General features: G+C 56.8%; 2 protein-coding genes across 3 annotated transcripts in view; one reads left to right on the plus strand and one right to left on the minus strand.

The window, feature by feature from the left end:
• Abl1 (ABL proto-oncogene 1, non-receptor tyrosine kinase) overlaps positions 1–10,380 on the plus strand; it is a 108,704-nt gene extending 98,324 nt beyond the window's left edge. For both annotated transcript variants that reach the window (XM_090330820.1, XM_090330821.1), the window contains exons 7-11: positions 1,409–1,593; positions 2,657–2,809; positions 5,169–5,258; positions 5,569–5,733; positions 7,404–10,380. In XM_090330820.1, coding sequence (XP_090186946.1) covers positions 1,409–1,593; positions 2,657–2,809; positions 5,169–5,258; positions 5,569–5,733; positions 7,404–9,103 — 2,293 coding nt within the window. In that variant the 3' untranslated portion in view covers positions 9,104–10,380. The remainder of the gene's footprint in view (positions 1–1,408; positions 1,594–2,656; positions 2,810–5,168; positions 5,259–5,568; positions 5,734–7,403) is intronic.
• Positions 10,381–15,552: 5,172 nt separating this feature from the next.
• On the minus strand, positions 15,553–15,954 carry Qrfp (pyroglutamylated RFamide peptide). The gene has a single exon (XM_090329224.1). It carries the CDS (start codon positions 15,952–15,954, stop codon positions 15,553–15,555), a length of 402 nt encoding a protein of 133 aa, XP_090185350.1.
• Positions 15,955–20,002: the final 4,048 nt, after the last annotated feature.

Consider the following 20,002-nt stretch of genomic DNA (forward strand, 5'->3'; position numbering starts at 1 on the left):
CAGAGTTCAGAAAAGGTGTGCTTGCAATAACTCCAGCTGCTCAGAAGCCAAGCGCTCTCCTCTGTAAGGACCCTGCCCCGGGGTCCCTCATGTGGCTTTTACATGCCTTTCCCCTGAAAGCCAGGGAATGGATTTTATTCTTGATGCCTTTGTTTTCCCTCCCTTCTCTTTATTATTGTTTCTTTGACAACTTAACTTGCTGTCACCAGGCTCCAGGATGTTTGCACTCATCAGAGCTGTGCGTGTGCTGGCCTAAATGAAGCATCTTTGCTGTTTTGTCAAGGCTAGAGCGTTTTGACCTTCAGGCGTGCCACAATTATCTTGGTCTTTGCATGCTTTGCTGGCAGAAGCAGCTTCCTAGCAGTGTGGGCCTGTGCGGGCAGAGCCTGATGGGCTTTGCTGGACTCTTTTATGCAAGATGTTCTCCACGACACTGCTGTGACCTTTCCTACCCAATTAACTCAAGTGTGAAACCTCTACATGAGATTTCGTGGCCAAGAATGAGAGGAGCATGTGTGGAAGGCAGAGCCCACGCCAGCTGTTCTGTCAGTCAGCACAGTGATGAACCAGCCTTCTGATGCTGCAAATTAAGATTTCCTGACTTCGGCTTTGCCTTGCATGGCTAGCTCCATTTCCTCTCCATTCAGGCAAATGGAGAGTGCTTTACCAAAAATCCTATTAGGCACGACCCTCCTGCGTTTAATTTCTCTCATCACCAGTGACCAAGCTTCCTCGTGCAGCCCTAACTTAAGCTGCCACCTCCTCTCCTTCTTGCATTCCAGTTTGCCTTGTGATTTCATGGTTAACATCCATGAACCAAAGATTAGACACCTGCCTGCCTTCTGGAGAGAAGCAGGCGAGGAAAGGAAGCAGATGGATTATTGGGGTGGGATGAGGGAATCAGGAAGAAAAAGGAAGAAAAGAGCAGAGACTCCTGTCCTGTGAAGTCTGGCAGGATGGGAGAGACTGAGATGAAAGTTTCTTGTGGTTGAAGGCTAGGCCAAGTCTCTGTCCCCACTGCCTGGCCCAGTGTGGCACCAAGCTCATGAATGCCAGGTTGGCATGGTAATCCACTGGCATCCAGCAGCCCTGAGATGAGCCTCTTATTATCATCTTCATTTTATGCAGTAACCGAGTGTCAGTCATTAACTTGATTCAGGTCACAGGGCGAGGAGCCCCTGGTCACCCTCTGCTGCCTGTCCCGGTAGTGGCAACTTGGTGTGTGCTGGAGGGCTGGCACTGCTTTCCTGGAACTAGGCTTGGGGTTTCCCAGTGTCGTCGTCGTCGTACTGGCCCTTCATGCTGGAGAGCCTGTGTAGTCGGGACGTTTGCCAAAGCGAGCTCACCAGCAGTGCTCGCCAGTACTGCTCACCAAGCATGCTCACAGATGAACGGTTTCCTTCCTCAGAGATCTTGCCGCCCGAAACTGCCTGGTAGGGGAAAACCACTTGGTGAAGGTGGCTGACTTCGGCCTGAGCAGGTTAATGACCGGGGACACCTACACCGCCCACGCGGGAGCCAAGTTCCCAATCAAGTGGACTGCACCCGAGAGCCTGGCCTACAACAAGTTCTCCATCAAGTCTGACGTGTGGGGTAAGGGCTGCGGCTGTGCAGGACAGACCCTGCTCTCCCCCTCCTAGCCTTCCTCTGCTCTCTTCTGCTCTTGCATTTTTTCTCCTTCCTGACTTCCTCCTCTTCCCCATTTCTGTTCTCTCTCATTTTAAGGGCCCACTTCCATGTTCTCTCCAAAATGCAATATCCATTGTGTAGGCTTTGAAAGTCCAAGGACGGTGCTCGGGCCCTGAGCTCAAGCCCAGGACTGGCAAAAAAAAAAAAAAAAAAAAAAAAAATGCACGCACCTTTTACACAGGTCCAGCAACTGCAAGTAAGTGCCTCCCTCCCCTCCACTGACTGCTTCACTTAGTGATGAATTGGACTTTTTTTTTTTTTTTTGGCCAGTTCTGGGGCTTAAACTCAGAGCTTGGGCACTGTCCTTGAGCTTTCTTAAGGATAGAGCTCTCTCTTTTGGAGCCACAGCACCACTTTTGGCTTTTTCTGTGTATGTGGTACTGAAGACTTGAACCCAGGGCTTTGTGCATTTTAGGAAAGCACTCTACCACTAGGCCACCTTTCCAGCCCAAGTTGGGCTCTTAATGCTGTTCAGAATGTGATGTAATTAAGAACTTTGGGTTCAAATAGCTCCTACGTTTCAGTTGGCTGCAGTTGTTCATAATTACTGCCTTGTCTCACCTTGGCTTCATGGGAACTCAGCGCCCCTTCCTGTTGGCCCTGCCCTGACAAGTTGCAGGCCCAACCCTGCCCCAGGCCCCAACCAGCTGCTTCTCCCAACAATGCCTGGCTCCATTTGTAAAAAGTGGAATGTCAAAACTTGGAGATACCCTAAGTTATTTATGAAATCGGAATTGTAAGGGACCTTGGAGGTAAGTAGTAGCCTGACACAGGCATATAGCGAGAGGTCCACAGAGCCTGCCTTCCACACTAGTGCCCCCCTCGCAGCCCCCCAAGATGCTCACCTCCCTCCCTCCACTGTGAGGGACCAGTCTTACTCCATCCTGCTCTGTCCTGTAGCCTGGCACAGTGGCCAGTGTGAAAGTCAACCTTGGGTCTTGATCACTCTTTTTTGCCTTTCTTTTAGCATTTGGAGTCTTGCTTTGGGAAATTGCTACCTATGGCATGTCACCCTACCCGGGAATCGACCTGTCCCAGGTGTACGAGCTGCTGGAGAAAGACTACCGCATGGAGCGCCCCGAAGGCTGCCCGGAGAAGGTCTACGAGCTCATGCGCGCATGTGAGCCTGCCAGCCATTGCTAGAAGCCCGGGTGTGCTCTGGGAGGGCTTCTGGTGCCGGGGCCTATACCTAAGAGGACTGCTGAGGGCTCCGGGGCTCTCTGCTCCGGCCTGCGGAGCAGTCAGCGCCAGAGCAGCTAGCCGAGCTCCACTCCTTACACTATTTTCAGTGCTCCTGTGCCTTTGTTTATAGATAGTGTCATATGAATTGGCTTTGTTCTCCTTTCTTCCTTCCTTCCTCCTGAGACTTGAACTCAAGCTTAGCTACTATCTCTTAGCCTTTTCGCTCAAGGCTGCTGCTCTACCATTTGAGTCACAGCTCCACTTATGGATTTTAGTACAAGTAAGAGTCTAATGGACTTTTCTGCCTGGGCTGACTTTGAACTTCGACCCTCAGATGCCAGCCTCCTGAGTAGCTAGGGTGACAGGCACAAGGTACCTGTGCCCAGCTGTTTCGTATTTTGGATCACAGATGGGAAGGATGGATTCTAGGCCTGGACTTGTTACTCTAAACCCCCATCCACCTCCGGGCCTGGCTGCAGGTGCTGCACTAGAAGAGCAGCAACTCCACACCAGCCGTGCTTCTCCACTTCAGTTTATACTATTGACGTGGGTCTTGCACGCATGTGTGTGCCTGTGTGCCTATCTGTGTACCTTCATGGCTTCTGTCATCTGATTGTTCCCCTGACCTTTTTTTTTTTGCCAGTCCTGGGCTTGAGCTCAGGGCTTGAGCACTGTCCTTGGACTTTCTCAAGGCTAGAGCTCTACCACTTGAGCCTCAGCACCACTTCTGGCTTTTTGCTATGTATGTGGGGTACCGAGGAATCGAACCCGGGTCTTCATGCATGCTAGGCAAGCACTTTAACCACTAGGCCAAACTCCCGGCCCTCCCCTGACCTTTTTTACCCAGCATTCCTGTCTGTGTCCTGCCCTCTCCCTCTCCTCAGCCTGGGCCCTCTGGGGACCAGTTCCAGCTCTTTGCCTTTGTTCCGTTTTGCTGGTAGACGTCAGCTGGGAGCTAACATTCTCTTACACGGCCCTCTCCGCACTGGCGCTGCCGTTTCCAAACGCTGACCATTTGCTTCAAAGAACTAGGCGCATTTTAAACCTCAGTAACCCTTACCAAGTGGTCTCCAGAAAAGACAGTGCGAATGTATACTCCCTAAAGAAGATGGGCGGAGGACGAGTGGCTCTACATTCTCACTAACATCGGGAGTTCTCTGTCCTTTCACGTCTCATTTTAAAATGTCCTCCTTTCATTAGTCAGTGTGGATGGGCATGGTAATGCATGCCTGTGGTCCTAGCTCCTGGGAGGCCAAGCCGAGGTCAGCAGTTAAAGACCAGCTGTGAGTCCAGTCCCGAGTGCCCACACATACACAGAAAAAGAGGACTCTCAGCAGACTCTAGCGATTGTGAAGTCAAAACAAAGATAGAAGTAGATGCCATTCCCCTTGCTGCTTCTCATCCTACAGGGGGTTAGAGCAGTGTTTGTAAAGTGCAGTTTTTACTGTCAGTAATCTCAAGACATGTAATCTATATTCCTATTACAATGCACTGTATACAAATTCTTTATTTTTTTCTTTCTTTTTTTGTGTTGGTCCTGGGGCTTGGCCTCAGCACCTTGGTGCTCACTCTTTCTTTTCTTCCTTTCTTCCTTTCTTCCTTTCTTTCTTTCTTCCTTCCTTCCTCCCTCCCTCCCTCCCTCCCTCTTTCTTTCTTTCTTTCTTTCTTTCTTTCTTTCTTTCTTTCTTTCTTTCTTTCGTGGGTCATGGGATTTGAACTCTGGGCCTGGGAGCTGTCCCTGAGCTCTTCAGCTCAAGGCTAGCATTCTACCACTTGAGCCATAGCACCACTTGCAGTTTTTGATAGTTAATTGAAGATAAGAGTCTCATAGACTTCTGTGCCTGGGCTGGCTTTGAACCTTCATCCTCAAATCTCAGCCTCCTGAGTAGCGAGGATTACAGGTGTAAGCCTGCAGCACCGGCTCCTTGGTGCTATTTCTCAGGTTTTGTTCCTTAAGTTTTTTGCTCAAGAGCTCTGCCATTTGAACCACAGTTCCATTTCCAGCTTTTTGGTAGAGATAAGAGTCTGGAGATGAGAGTCTAGAGATAAGGCTGGCTTTGAACCATGATCCTCAGATCACAGCCTCCAGAGTAGCCAGGGTTACCGGCATGATTAATGAGTGCCTGACTACACATTCTTAATATCTATAATAGGCCATAATGGCATCTGTCCTTTTAACATCACAGCATCACAGTGTAAGGCATTAGCAAGCTTGGCATGTCTCTTTCCTGGGGGTTGCTAGCCTCGGCTGTTAGCAAGGCCTCATGCACGGTCTGGTTTGGGTCTCGTCTGTCCAGGTTGGCAGTGGAGCCCCTCTGACCGGCCATCCTTCGCTGAAATCCACCAGGCCTTCGAAACTATGTTTCAGGAATCCAGTATCTCAGATGGTAAAGTCTCATCCCTGGTGCCTGGTGTGGTAGGCAAAAGGTTGGGTTGGGGTAGCTGTGCAGCTTTTGCTTTGCTCCTGGCCAGAATGGTGAGCCCAGCATTTGCCTGTGACTCCCCGCCAGGCAGGGACTGTAGTGGCGTGCTGTCTCTTGCCGTCCTGCAGGGTTCTGAACATGCTAAGGTGTGTCTCCAGTATTCAGTCCCTTTTCTGTAACTGCGTAGGTGCCCTTTGTTAGCTTAAAAAAGGAAGGAGGCTCAGTCAAAGCTGGCATCTGACGGCTGCTGGGATTTGTGCTGTGTGATTCTTAGAAGTAGAAAAGGAGCTGGGGAAGCAAGGTGTGAGGGGAGCCGCCGGCTCCGTGCTGCAGGCCCCGGAGCTGCCCACCAAGACCAGGACCTCCAGGAGAGCCGCCGAGCACAGAGACTCTGCCGACGTCCCCGACACGACCCACTCCAGGGGCCAGGGAGAGACTGGTAGGTGCCCACCCTGCCCCCGCTGTCCAGGACAGGCAAGCCCCGTCCAGCTCAGGATGGAGGACAGCTCTCTGCTGCTCTCTGACCTAGGGCTTCTCATGCAGTTCAGACAGGCAGCAGGGTGGAGGGGGGGGTTGGCAGAGGTGGTTGGCAGGACAGGTGCCCACCTTCTCATCTATCACCCTCAGCATTGCGGGCCTCTTTCAGGCCTCACCCATCATAAAAAACCTTAGCCAAATAGATCTCCGAGCCCTGGCACTGCATGCACGGTGGAGCAGCCAGCGTCCACGTGGTTTCTGGGAAGAGTGTGCTAGTGCTTTTCCCAGGCAACCATGGCACTGGGTTCGGGAGAGCCCCAGAGGCGTCACAGAGGGTAGCATTAGCGTGCATGTAGTCCTTCCCGCATGTACAGACTCTGCACAGCACCACTGTCCAAGGCACTGGGGCTTGCAGAGGCTGCTAGAGGCGCAGACAAAGGAGTAGCACACACTGTTAGAGACGTGGGGGGGGGCCTCCACATACCCCAGTTTGGAGGGTTTGCTTTGTTTTGTGTTGTGCCAGTTGTGGGGCTTGAACTCAAGGCCTGAGCTTTTGTGCAGAAGGCTAGTGCTTTACACTTGAGCCACAGCTCCACCTCCAGCTGGTTTGAAGAATGTCGTAGACTTTTCCTGCCAGGGCTGGCTTCAAACCAAAATCGTCAGATCTCGGCCTCTTGAGTAGCTAGGATTACGGCTGAGCCGTCGGCCTCCAGTCTGTGTTTGTGGCGCACACGTTACATGAAGTTCATCGAGGAGTGTGTGAGGCATGGAGCAGTGTGTCACCTTTCCCAGGCCTTGGAACCAGCTCGCCACCGAGGAGCCAGCCCACCAGAATCTGTGCCCTTCCACCCTTTCTTTGGTTGCCAGGGTCTTGGGCAGAGGGGAGGCGGCACAGAACCTCTGTGTGCACTGAAAGCAGGTGACCGGCCATCATGGTAGTGTGCTGTCGCTGTGCATGTGTGGGGGGCCCAGTGTCCTCAGTGCCACTGCCCCGCGTAGCGCAGTGCAGGTCATCAGGCCTGCGCACCTTGCCACATTCCCCCCTGGACTGAGGTTCTGGCCCCTGTGTTCTGAGTGCAGGTCCTGGAGGATGGCCTCTGCGGGCCAGAGCTGGGCGACAACCGAGGTTCTGCACACACGGTCACTCAGCCCACTAAGTCAGCACACAGGGTCAGACTGCCCACTAAGAAAATGAGGTTGTCCCCTCCCATTCCCCATGCATAAGGGGGGGTGTGACCCCTCCCTCCAGCTTCTGCCTCTAGGGAGCCTCGGAGCCAGCTGTTTGAGAATCACCTCCCTGACCCTTTGCTTGGCCTTGTCGTTTTTACTGACCAGAGTAACACTAAAATGAACCCCCTGTTGGGATGGTGAGATCAGGCCATCGGCCTTCCATCCCGCGCCCTTACCAAGAACCCCCTGCAGCTTCCAATGCCCACAGTGGCTCAGGCTCAGGTCAGGCCGGACCCCTGTAAGTGCCACCTTCCTTATCCCATTGATATCTGCACCACCATGAGGGCCCCGCCCTGTCCCCGTCCCATGTGAGAAGCTGAGGAGCACAGGTGGCAGAGCTAGTTATCAACCGAGGCCCCACTCAGGAGCGTTGGTCTGGAGTTGTTCTTCTCACTGTTTCAGAGCCCCTGGACCATGAGCCTGCAGTGTCTCCTCTGCTCCCTCGCAAAGAGCGTGGGCCCCCCGAGGGCAGCCTCACAGAGGACGAGCGCCTCCTGCCCAAAGACAAAAAGACCAACCTATTCAGCGCCCTGATAAAGAAGAAGAAGAAGATGGCACCGACCCCCCCCAAGCGCAGCAGCTCCTTCCGAGAGATGGACGGGCAGCCGGAGCGCCGGGGCGTCGTGGAGGAGGACAGCCGGGAAATCAGCAATGGGGTGCCCTCGCTTGCCCCCTCCGATGTAGCTGAGGCCACCAAGTCCCCTAAGTCCAGCAACGGAACTAGTGTCCCTAATGGGGCCTTCCGGGAGGCAACGGGCTCGGGCTTCCGGTCCCCACACCTGCGGAAGACCAGTGCACTCACCAGCAGCCGCCTGGCAGCCGGGGAGGAGGAGGGAGGCGGCAGCGCCAGCAAGCGCTTCCTGCGCTCCTGCTCAGCCTCCTGCATGCCCCATGGGGCCAGGGACACAGAGTGGAGGTCAGTCACACTGCCACGTGACCTCCAGTCCACTGGGAGGCAGTTTGACTCATCCACTTTTGGAGGGCACAAGAGTGAGAAGCCAGCTCTGCCTCGGAAACGAGCCAGCGAGCCCAAGTCGGACCAGGTGGCCAGGGGCACGGTGACGCCACCACCCAGGCTGGGGAAGAAGGGCGAGGAGGCCACCGATGAGGTGTTTAAGGACGCGGCAGAGCCCAGCCCCGGCTCCAGTCCCCCAACCCTGACTCCCAAAGCCATGCGTCGCCAGGTCACCACACCACCTTCCAGCCTCCCCCACAAGGACGAGGCTGGAAAGGGCAGTGCTGTGGGGACCCCTGCTGCAGCTGAGCCAGGGCCCCCCAGCAGCAGAGCAGGGGCTTCTGGCGGCCCCAGCAAGGCACCCCCAGAGGAGTCCCGAGTGAGGAGGCACAAGCAGTGCTCCGACTCCCCGGGGAGAGACCGGGGGAGGCCGTCCAGGCTCAAGCCTGCCCCGCCGCCACCGCCACCAGCTGCCTCTGGGAAAGCTGGAAAGGCCACACAGAGCCACGAAGCAGCCACAGAGGCAGCCTCCGCCACCAAAGCCAGAGCCACAAGCCCAGCTGTGGAGGCCGGGAACAGTGAAGCTGCCAAACCCAGCCAGCCTGGAGAGGGCCTCAAAAAGCCTGTGCCCCCATCTGTGCCAAAGCCACCGGCAGCCACCAAGTCACCAGGAACCCCCACCAGCCCAGGCCCAGCCCCAGGCACCCTGCCGGCAGCCGCCTCCCCCGCTGCAGGGGACCAGTCCTCCCCTGCAGCCTTCATCCCCCTCATCTCCACCCGCGTGTCTCTCCGGAAGACCCGTCAGCCCCCAGAGCGCATCGCCAGTGGCGCCATCACCAAAGGCGTGGTTCTGGATGGTACCGAGGCGCTGTGCCTGGCCATCTCCAGGAACTCGGAGCAGATGGCCAGCCACAGCGCGGTCCTGGAGGCCGGCCAGAACCTCTACACGTTCTGTGTGAGCTACGTGGATTCCATCCAGCAGATGAGGAACAAGTTTGCCTTCCGAGAGGCCATCAACAAACTGGAGAACAACCTCCGGGAGCTGCAGATCTGCCCGGCGCCGGCAGGCAGCGGCCCAGCCGCCTCGCAGGACTTCAGCAAGCTCCTCAGCTCCGTGAAGGAGATCAGCGACATCGTGCAGAGGTAGCAGAAGCCAGTGGCCACGCCCGCCAGAGCCACCTGCAGCCCACACGTGACTGACAGGACCGGCCGACCCGCCCAGAGCGAGGGTTCTGCTCCGGGCTGAGCCAGGCCCCGGAGTCTTAGCTACTACCTATGCTGCGCACCAGCCCACCTGCACCTCTCACGGGCCCAGCTCTCTGGGCTGCCTGGGCCTGTGTTGGATCTGTGGAGTTCCTGCCCGTTGAGTGGACTGTGGCTGCCATGCAGGGCTCACCAGGCTCTGCCTGGCACGTCCCACAGGCTGTCAGGCCCGTGGGATGGCAGTCGTGCTTGGTGACTCGGCCCTGTCTCCATGGCTTCACACCCCCCCACCTTGAAGTGCCACCCTGGGGTGTGCACAGCGGTGCCGCTCACCTGTCGCCCACCCTTCCCTGCTGGGCACTGCACCAGGGTCCCCTCCTGTGGTGACAGCTTTAAATTTGAGGGGGCAGGGGGCGGCTAAGGCCACACGGCGCAGGCGGGAGCCGGGGCTAGAGCGGCCGCAGCTGCATCTGTCCTCCCACGGGACCCGCACTGTGAATCCTGGATAGAAAGCTTGAGTCGGGGGTCGGGCCTGACAGGGCACCAGGGACCCAGCCTGGAACACACCTGGGTGCCAGAGAGACCCACCCCATTCCTTCCCCAACTCCAAGGTAAAGCAGGTTCCCGCAGTGCCCTTCCACGGTCTCCCAGCACTCCGTGGCACTTCTGCCCAGGAAGGAGGGGCGCTGGGAACAGCGCACAGGGGTCTGGTGCCCAGCTCTGGGGCCCTGCTGCTGTGGGCAGCCCCGGAGCTGGCCGCGCTTCACTTAGGGTTTCTGTTGGGTCATGGGGTGTGTTGGGAAGACCACAGACTCAGAAAACCCCAGGAAGTATTCGGACAGGCCTGGACTAGCCAGGACCAGAGCGGAGGGCAGACTGGCACGGGGGCCTCCTTGACCGTGTCCTGCGGTGGCCCAGAGCACCCCTCCACGTGGGCCTCGCACTGGCCCGTCCTCACACTCGTACCCTACCGTCATTCCACTCTGCGGAGATGGTTTTCCCCCAGGTGGCTTTACGTGGCCCACACAGCCCGTCCCCTCGCTGCCCCCGAAGGCTGGCAGCCCGAGGCAGGCAGCACCACACCGCCAGCGGCCTTGCAGACAAAGCCAGATGCCCCCCCAGGTACCAGACGTCCCCACAGACGGCCATGTCCTCCAGGTACTGGTCTCTTGTTAACACGATGTGCCACTATATTTTGCATTTATACTTTGGTATTACACTCTTTTATAGTGTTCCACTGTGCTCCCTTCTGGAATGCCACGTTTGTCCCCTTTCTTTTCTTGGTCCAGTACGTTTTGTTCCTATATGTGACTCTGTGTTTTTGAATTCAGATCTCCCTCTGTAGTATTTTTTGAATAAATAAGTGTTTACAGAATTACTGGCAGACTGCTTGTCTGACTGCTTGCTCGTGGAAGGGGTGGAGTGAGTTCTGACTTTCCCTGGGGCCGAGGCCCAGCTCTGGGTTCCACAGAACAGAGCAGTAGGGGGGTACTGCAGGGATGTCCCCTACCCAACTGCCCCCTGCTTGGATGCCCACGTTACCCGATTGTCCATGCCATCCCCCCACCAGCCTACCCCACCCTAATCCACACCTCCCGGCATACATGCCCTTCAGCCAGTTCCCAAGCACTTCGGCTAGCTCTGGTTGGGCCTTTCCTTCCTGGGCCCCTGGCACTTAGCTCACCAGGGTCATGGAGCGTGGCATGGCCATAGGCCATGTCCAGCTGGCTGCTAATGCAGGCAGGGTTAGGTACCCTCAGCATCTTTCTTCCGGAGCGGGCAGGCAGTTCCCATGCTGGTCCCCCTGAGAAGGCTGCGGCGGGGGGAGGTTGGGGAATTCGGCAGCAGCCTAGACTAAGGATGGACCAAGCCAGCTCTCTTGAGAGAGGACACAGGTCCTACCTCTGCCCAAGACCTCAAAGTGCATTGGCTGTGGCCAGCTAAGGGGCAGAAACACCACTGGCCACCCAATGTGGTCAGTGATGCTTATTGCCCACAGGTGCCCCAGCAAGGCGCAGGCTGCCATGTCTGGCATTGGTCACAGACACAGGCCGAAGTGGGGTCCACCTGAGAGGACACTGCCCCAACCACCTCCCCCTCCCCCCCGGCCTTCCCTGTGGCTAATGAACCCAAAGGATCCACAGAAGGTTCTGGTGACAGAGCAAACAGTCCACCTAGTGTGCATGGCATACTGACATTTTCTCCACACAGGTGAAGATCTCAGGCTGCCCACGGGTCTCCCCAGGGTTTCTTTGGTGTTTTGTTTTCGTGCTTGTGTTCCTCCTGAGACTTGAACTCGGGGCCTGGCACTGTTCCTTAGCTTTTATCATTTAAGGCTGGTGCTCTACCACTTGAGCCACAGCTCTACTTCTGGGTTTTTTGGCAGTAAGAGTCCCCTAGACTCCCGCTGGTGTAGCTTTTTTTTTTTTTTTTTGCCAGTCCTGTGGCTTGAGCTCAGGGCCTGAGCACTGTCCTTGGGCTTTCTCAAGGCTAGCACTCTACCACTTGAGCCACAGCACCACTTCTGGCTTTTTCTATGTATGTGGAGTGCTGAGGAATTGAACCCTGGTCTTCGTGCATGCTAGGCAAGCACTCTTACCACTAGGCCAAACTCCCAGCCCCTGGTGTAGCTTTTAACTTAGATCCTCAGATCTTAGCCAATTGAGTAGCTGGGATACAGGCGTGAGCCTTGAGTACAGGGATGTCGTCAGTGCCGGAAAGGAATGTCACTCGAGAACTGCCACGCGTTGTGGGGTGGGGTGAGGGTGGACCCCACACACTGCAGGCAGAGGCAGAGCCATAGTGTAGAGCCTCTACTTGTGCCTGGGTCCTGGGTGGCCATTGTGAAAGGGGCAGAGGAAGAAGGCACTGCCTGGGAACACGGCACGTTTCCCACGCAGGCCGCAGTGCGACAGCAGCTTCTTCACAGGCCCTATGCCACCACCTGGGGCCCCATACTCCCTCCCCAGCAGAGGTCCTGCTGCAGTCTTGTAAGAGGTACAGAAGCTCAAGCTCAAAGACAGGAAGCCACTTGGCCAAGGTCACGGAGCAGTCATCAGCTTGCGCCTGCAGAGCAGACTGGTTCACAGACGATGCCAAGCCACCAGGACTGGCTCCTCCTCCCTGCCCAAGGAGGTGACAGGCAGAGATGCCCACAGGTGCAGCCGGCCAGCCTCGGGTAGAGGCCTCCGGTGCTTCCCAGAGCCACCTCGCCTTGGTTAGCAGAGATCCTAAATGGTACCAGGCCGACTTGTGACACGGTTCTCATCACCTCTGCCCTCTGTGCCTGCTCACTGGACCTCCTAGCCAGGTCTAATCGTTGTCTCAGCTCTGCTCTGGGACCCCCGCCTTCCTGAGAGCGGTCCAGGGCCTCGGGAGACATGGCTTCAGGAGCACCAGCAGTGCTGTAAAGGGTTGGCATCCTTAGAGGGATTCTTGTGTGTGTGTCAGTGTGCCAGTCCCAGGGCTTGAACTCAGGGCTTGGATGCTGTCTCTGAGCTTTTTTGCTCAAGGCTGGTACTGTCTTACTTGAGCCAAAGCTCCACTTCGGGCGTTTTGGTGGTTTATTGGAAGTCAGTCTCAGATTTGTCTGCCTGGGCTGGCTTGGAACTGTGATCCTCAGATTAGTCTCCTGAGTAGCTAGGATTATAGGTGTGAGCCACCGGCACCCAGAAATCTGTCCTGTGGCATCTTTGGCACTGCATCTTTCGCAGTTCGGTGGCAGTGGCTCCCTCCCCCTCCTCACCACAGCGGCTGCCCCAGGGGTTCATCTTGTTTTCCTTAAGTATTTCAATTAATACTCACTTCAAACACATTGTCCATTTTAGCAGCAAGGTGCCTTTAGGCGCACACACGAAGACGAAGCCGCTTTTGTGTTGAAACACAGCAACGGCTCGGCGTGCCAATGCTAGGGCCGGAAACGTGGGTTTCCAGGCTGAGGAGTGGGAGGAGCCTGGATCTCTGAATCTCTACCTGCAGCTTGAAGGCTTTCCAGAGTCTCACCTTTGGCAGCCTGGAGCAAGGTGAGCTTTCTCCGAGAGCAGGGAGCCTGGCCCAGACCTTGTTCATGCCAGGGGCAGGGTTTACAGAAGTTTAGTTCAGCGCAGCAGCAGCTGGCCGTCTGGGTTATGGAGCTCATCGTATTTGCCGTAATAAAAATGTGATGATAATATATTTATCCTGGAAAGCCCCCCTGCCCCTCTCCCATTCGATTCACCCCAGCTCCCCCTTCAAGGTTAATTTCATCTGCTAAATTAAGAAGCAGCCAGGCTAGGGGTGTAGCTTGCTGGTGGAGCATGTCCCAGGCCTGGCTCCACCCCCAGCATGGCAAAATGGACAAGTCAAATAAAACAGAAATAAAACTCAGAGCATGCGCTGAGCAGGAAGCTCTGCCCCGCCAGCCTTCGGGTTTTGGGGACTGATGCCTGTGGACCACACTGGCGGAAGCGTGGCGCCAGTGCTCACATCTGTAATCCCGGAAGGCTGAGGCCTGAGGATCAGGGCTCAAACACAGCCCAGGCAGGAGAGTGTGAGGCGAGACTTACCTCTAAGCAGCCAGCAAATAATACTCTTACTAATAATGCTGAAGTGAAGCTGTGGCTTAAGTGGTAGAATGCTGGCCTTGAGTGAAAAAGCTAGAGAAAGGAGGGAAAGAAGAGAGGGAGGGAAGAAGGAGAGAGGAAAGGAAAGGAAGGGAGGGAGGGAAGGGAAAGAAGGAGAAAAGACAGGAAGGAGTAAAGAGGGAAGAAAGCAGACAGGCAGGCGGTATGTGTTAACGCCCCTGGCCCCTCCCTGCCAGCCTGCTTCCTACTCAGGAGGTTTTCAGGCCCCTATCTGTCACCCTTAATGAAGTGGCTTTCTGGCTGCTGAGGAGTGAGAAGTGCCGGGGAATGGAAGTCACTAATAGAACGGAAAACACTGAAACACTCCGAGGTACCAAGCTGGGCCCTGCCCAGTGTGATTAAAAATCCACCAATTAATTGTGACAGCTCAATGGAAAATTATTCAATTGTGAACAGGGGCAAGCCACCACTGGAAAGGAGGAGGGGAGATGTTGCTATAGTAACATCAATATAAGTTCTCCTCTCAGCGGTGGCAGCCAGCCCGGGAGTGAGTGGCTTCTGACTGGCGTGTCTGACGGGGTCTGGGGGGCGCAGCAGCATTGGAAGGGGTGCTGTGGCTGGCACAGGCCCGCGGCCACCCCAGGCTGAGTGCCAGTCCTCCCAAGGCGAAGCCGTCATGTTCCTGATGCTCCTTCCTCTGAGAAAACCAGGGAAAGGGCAGACGAGATAGAAAACAACACAGCATCTCTGTGCGCCTCTGCCCAGCCACCAATTACGGGCACTGGAGGAAGGCGAGCGGGCACAGGTAGAGTGATTTCCATCTCCCCGAGGCGAAGGCACACTACAGCTCAAGAAAAGGAAGTTTCTAGGGCCCAGAGGACCTGGAGAGAAGAGGCCAGCATTCCATTACAGTTCTGCAGTTGTTACAACTTTTATTTCCAAAGACACACACAACGCATTCATATTTTGAGCATTTGAGATGCAGCCTTGCTGTAGCAAAAACACTTTGTTTCCTAGTTAACATCCCAGGAGGCTCTCTGCCGAGAAGCCTGGAGCAGACAGCGGTCTGAGGGGTGGACAGCCAGCCCAAAGGGCAGTGCCAAGCCAAGGAAAGCTTTTCTTGACCGAGGGATCTTGTGTAAATAGGCCAGACAGGAAGATTGGGGGTTTTGTTTGTTCCGTTTTTGTGTTTTGCCGTGCGTGTGTGTACTGTGGCGCTGGTGGTGGCAGTTTGGTTGGGGTTCTTCGTGTTGAATTTCAGAGCCGTGCTCTGAACCAGGTGGGACTGTCTTGTTTCCAGCAAGCTTTTGAATGTCAGCTCCTGCCGTCCCCATGGAGACTGTTGAAACTTTGATAACTGCACGATAATCATAGACAACCCGCCTTACAGCCGGAGCCGCACAGCCTGCTCTGCCTGTTCACGGCCCGGCTGCAGCTTTGCTTCCTGCTCCTGAGGCTGGGAGGCCAAGCCACGGCCGCTGGGGAAGAGGGAGGCTGAGACAGGCAACAAGCAGCCATTGTTGCTGGGCTGGAGCTGTGTCTTAACCGTGTGTGAGTGTGTGTGTGTGTGAGTGTGTGTGTGTGTGTGTGTGTATGTGTGTGTGCTTTTTTTTTCTTGGACACCAATGAACTTTTGCTTCAGCAAAGTTGGAGATCAAACATAAACACACAACTAGCTGACCCTATGCTACGAATTCAGTAGAATGGTGCCTCCATCCTGGGCACCTTCTCCTCGAGGACGGAGAAGGTGGAATTGGTGCCAGGAGTGGAAATGGCGAGGGCTGGCCCATCCACGAAGCAAGCAGTCCCTCCAGGCCGCCCCGACCCCACTTCACCCCCGGCCAAAGCGGAAGCTGAAGCCACCTTTCTTCCTGCTGTAGCCGCTGAGCTCCTGGGCGAGGTTCCCTAAGCGGCCACCCGCCTGCTCGCCATCCTCCGATGGGAAGCCGTGGGCCTCCACGCCGTCCTGCCGTCCCAGGCGGAAGCCAGTGCGTGCTCTGTGAGATGCCCGGGAAGCCTTGGTCACCACGAGCGAGGCCTGTGGCTGGAGTGATGGTGGCCACGGGGAGGCTGCGTGCACGAAGCCCAGCCTGGGTCCCTCGGCCAGGGAAGCCCAACTCATCCTGGCTCCAGCAGCGCCCGTGGGGTCCATGGGCTCCCTTCCACGCAGCAGAGGGAAGCAGGCGCCCAGCGGCAGGAGGAGGAGGTAGGGCAGGGAGCCAGGACCTCTCATCTGAACAGAGAGAAGAGGGGAGCCAGTTAGACTCTACCTGTCCACAGCTATCCCTGGGCCTGACAGCCACCAAGCCCAGCCCAGCTTCCCAGGTGCCTTGGGGACTGGCCTCCCTGCTCCCTGCAGGCTGGGGCGCTGGCTATACCGATTAAGCTGGCTCTGTCTCCTGCAGTGCCTGGTCCCACAGCTCATGGCTGTGTGACAGGGCCGGTCCTGAATGGCTCCCAGCAATGGCCAGGTGGCCCCCAGGGGACCCGGGAACTCTGAGTTCTTTTTTCTCTTATTATAATTATTGACTCTCCGGTGGCAGAGCCGTGGGCAGAGGGTGAGATGCGTCCATCTGCGTTTTCACGATAATGAATGGGTCCCGCTACGCTGGTGGGCGAGGACATGTCATCACTTTAATCCAGAAACAAGTTACTCCCGAAATTCAGGAAGGGGTTTAGGGGTCCCAGTCCCTGGGGGAGAAGCAGGTGCTGGAACCCCACATAGTGGGTGGGGGCTCCTGTGTGCACTGTCACGGGCAGAGAGCTGAGTTCAAGGTGAAGTCTGGCCGTGTTGGGCCCTCCATAACCTGTGCCCGGCACTGCTTCTGGGGATTAGAGGTTGAACAGGAAGGCAGCCCCCATCCCTCCTGCCTGCCTTTACAAAGCAGCCTGGTTGGTAATACCTCGAGCGAGCAGGCTCGGCTCGGCGCGGCCTCGGAGGGGATCCCACTGAAGCTGGATTAAAGAGCGCCTTCCAGAAATTCCCCAGGGCTCTTTCCAGAAACGTCTCCCTTGAAAACATTTCAAAGAAGCGAACACAGGCACAGAGCTTCAGAAAACAACAAAAGGGACTCTGCTCTCTGTCTAGGCTCTGCAATCCCCGGGGTCTGCTGCCACAGAGCCTCTGTCAGGGCTGAGGAATGGGGGGGGCCTCTCCCGAAGTGGGGCTGGAGGCTATGCCCGCTCCATTGTCCCTCTAGAGAGCATGGACTGGGGGTTCGGTCCTGCCCTCATCTCTGCACCTCTAAACAGACTTTTTCTTAAGGGGGGTGGTGGTACTGGGGCTTAAACTCAGAGCCTGCACACTGCCCCTTAGCTTTTTCACTCAAGGCTGGCGGTCCATCACTTGAATCACAGCTCTACTTCTGGCTTTGTGCTCTGTCATTGAAGATGAGAGTTCTGGACATCTCTGTCTGCTTTGACCTTGAACTGTGAAGCTCGGCTCTCAGGCCCCTGAGTAGTGAAGATTCCACACCTGAGCCACTGGCGCCTGGCTGATATGGAAGTGGCCCCTCTCCCCTTGGGAAAGTTGTAAACCCTTTCAGGCAATTGATAGAAGTTGGGGGTCACTGAGCTCTGAAAATTGGGGCTCAGCCCAGATCAGGACCTAGCACAAATTAGGATCTAGGAGACAGCAGGAAAAGCGCAGGGAGTTGGGCTGGGCCCTGGTGATGGTACAGCTGCCTGAGCTGTGGCACAGCGGCGTCTCTGGGCTCGAGCCCTTCGGCATGCTTTGCCCACCTGTGCCCAGCCTCGAGTTCTGCTGAGGATTGGCTGTACTCACCACGCTGCTGCTGCCGGCTGCTGGCCCGCTCCCCGGAGGGCCGCTGATCCCGGGCCTGGCACCTGGTGGGCAGAGTTTCTCCGTCTTTGTCCTGGAGGTGCGGCTCCTGGCTGCCGTCCGAGTTATATAGGCCACTGGGCCTCCTGGCCCCCGCTGCCTGATTGCTGTGCATTCCTGGCCCTGCGATTCCTTTGGGGAGGCTGCAGTGTGGATGCACACAGGAGACCGGATGTGGGGGACGGGGGTGGATGCCGTCCTTTGCATCATTAGCCAGGAGCTGTGGACGGAGCCCCTCAAGTGCCTGGGCGGAAGCGCCCATGCCCACCCCTGACGGCCCGCAGTGCGGCCTGCGTGGGCTTGGCCTTCCTCTGTGGGGCGGGCGGACACGCCACCATTCACACCCGCTGCCTGCCTCTTCTCACAGGGCCCCCTTTGGTGGGTGCCCTGCCTGCTCTGCAGCTTTAGGGCAGACCAATGTCCCCACTTCTAGGAGGGGCCAGGGGGTGGAGCCACAGGCCTGCGGCCCCAGTGCCACCTTTGCATTGTCCTTTGGTGGCATGCTTTGTGCTTCCCACCATGGCACCCCACTGGCAGCTGCCCAGGCCTACAGGTCCCGCTCTGGTCCCCTGAGGAATGCTCCTCTTATACCCGGCACAGCGTTTCTTCAGGACCAAGGCCCATGACTCAGGCAGTGCCACAGAAATCCCTGGATGTTGAGTGTAAGCCAGTGCCCAGGCCCCATGGTCTGCGCCTTCCTGAGCCTGGCCCCGACCCCCTGTGCCACCCTGCTCCAGGGGGCTTGCAGCTGTGAGGGCGGAGGGGCCCAGTGCAAGCGCCCGCAAGGGGCTTTGTGGCGTGCATCCGGGCTGTCCCCACTGGAGGAGCTGGGTGGTGCCCGGGCCTCTGTCCACACCACGTTTGGCCAAGCTGGGCCATCAGCAGCTCCTGGGCAGGGGCGGCCATGGTGGAGCAAGCCAGGCATTGTGAGATTGTGGCACGGGTGAAGCAGGGACACTGGATGAGGATGTGCCAGGCAGAGCAGGAAGTGGCCTTAGGGAAGGAGCAGTTCCCTAGGAAGCCATCTTGCCTTGTTTCTCTCAATGGTGCCTTGGGAATCCTCTGTTGGGGCTGGATTGTCACCAGTGGTGGCCAGAACACCAGTCTCATCCACTCTCAGCAGGCAGCAAGCCTGTGGCAAGGACTGCAGCCTAGAGATGGGCCTGGATGCAGAGAGGGCATGGCTGGCAGGGAGGGAGGTGCAATTTCTCTGGGCTGGCCCTGAATCCGTCCCCACCCGTCCCCCGTCTGGCTCCTACTTCAGCTCTGTGACCCGGTGTGAGCTGCCCTAGCCTGCAGGTCTCCAGGTCTGTTGGAGGGAGACATTTTTGGAGTAGCAGGGAGGAGCCCATGTGGCCTGGGGGTGTGAGGCGCCCCTCCACCTCCACCAGCCCCCACTCCTCCACAAGGACCCCGAAGTCCTTCACAACCACTGGACTTTGTTAACTAACTCAGAACATGGGGTTTACGACGTCATTAGGGACTACCCCTTATCAAGGGTAAAGAGCCTTAAGGGCATCAGTGCTCACACCTGTAATCCCAGCTACTCAGGAGGCTGAGATCTGAGGACCACAGTTCTGAGCCAGCCCAGGCAGAAAAGTGTGTGGAACTCTTGACTCCAATTAACCCCCCAAAGCCAGAAGAGCCGTGGCTCAAATGGTAGAGCGCTAGCCTAGCACAAAAAAAGCTAAGGGACAGCACCCAGAGCCCGAGTGAAAAATAGATACAAGTACTGGTTTCTCCATAAAAAAGAAAAGAGAAGGAGGAAGAGGAGGAGGAGGAGGAGGAAAGGGAGGAGGAGAGAGAGGAAGAGGAGGGAGAGGAGGGAGAGGAGGGGGAGGAGGGGGAGGAGGAGGGGGAAGAGGAGGAGGAGGGGGAGGAGACAATGATGAAGAGCTTCCACTCTCCAGTCTCAGCCTAAGAGGCCTGTGGCACAGCCAGCTCAGCCCCCTAGGCTGCAGTGGGCACCCAGGAGCTAGACATGGCTGCCCCCCAAGCCATGCCGTTGCCTGCCTCCCCCTAGGCCACACTAGTCACACAGGCCTATCTGCCAGCTGGCCCCCCGGGGAGGCAGTCTTGAAACACCTGTGGCTCCCCTCCCCCCACCCGGCATGCGCACTGGTCAGGGTTCGCGGCAGAGGCCGGGTACCATGAGACTTTATTGGACTTTATTGGGTTTCAGAATGCATACATCACCAAGAGCACATAGCCATCGCGTGTCCTGTCTCCCACAGTGGTGCCACACTGGCCCTCAGAGCTTCTCCCAGCCCCGGGCCCCACGTGGCCAGTTGGCCACAGCAGGTCCAGCCCCCCTCCCCCACCCGGCCCCTCAGTTTCCCAGGGGATGGACCTTGGTTCTCTGGTTTGCAAAGGCCCAGAGCCAGGCCCCAGAGTCTAGGCCTTCTCCACACACAGAGATGAAAAGATGGAGCAAGCAGCC

This window comes from Megascapheus bottae, chromosome 3 (genome assembly GCF_031878675.1).
Source record: "Megascapheus bottae isolate mThoBot1 chromosome 3, mThoBot2.hap1, whole genome shotgun sequence".
Taxonomy (NCBI): domain Eukaryota; kingdom Metazoa; phylum Chordata; class Mammalia; order Rodentia; family Geomyidae; genus Megascapheus; species Megascapheus bottae.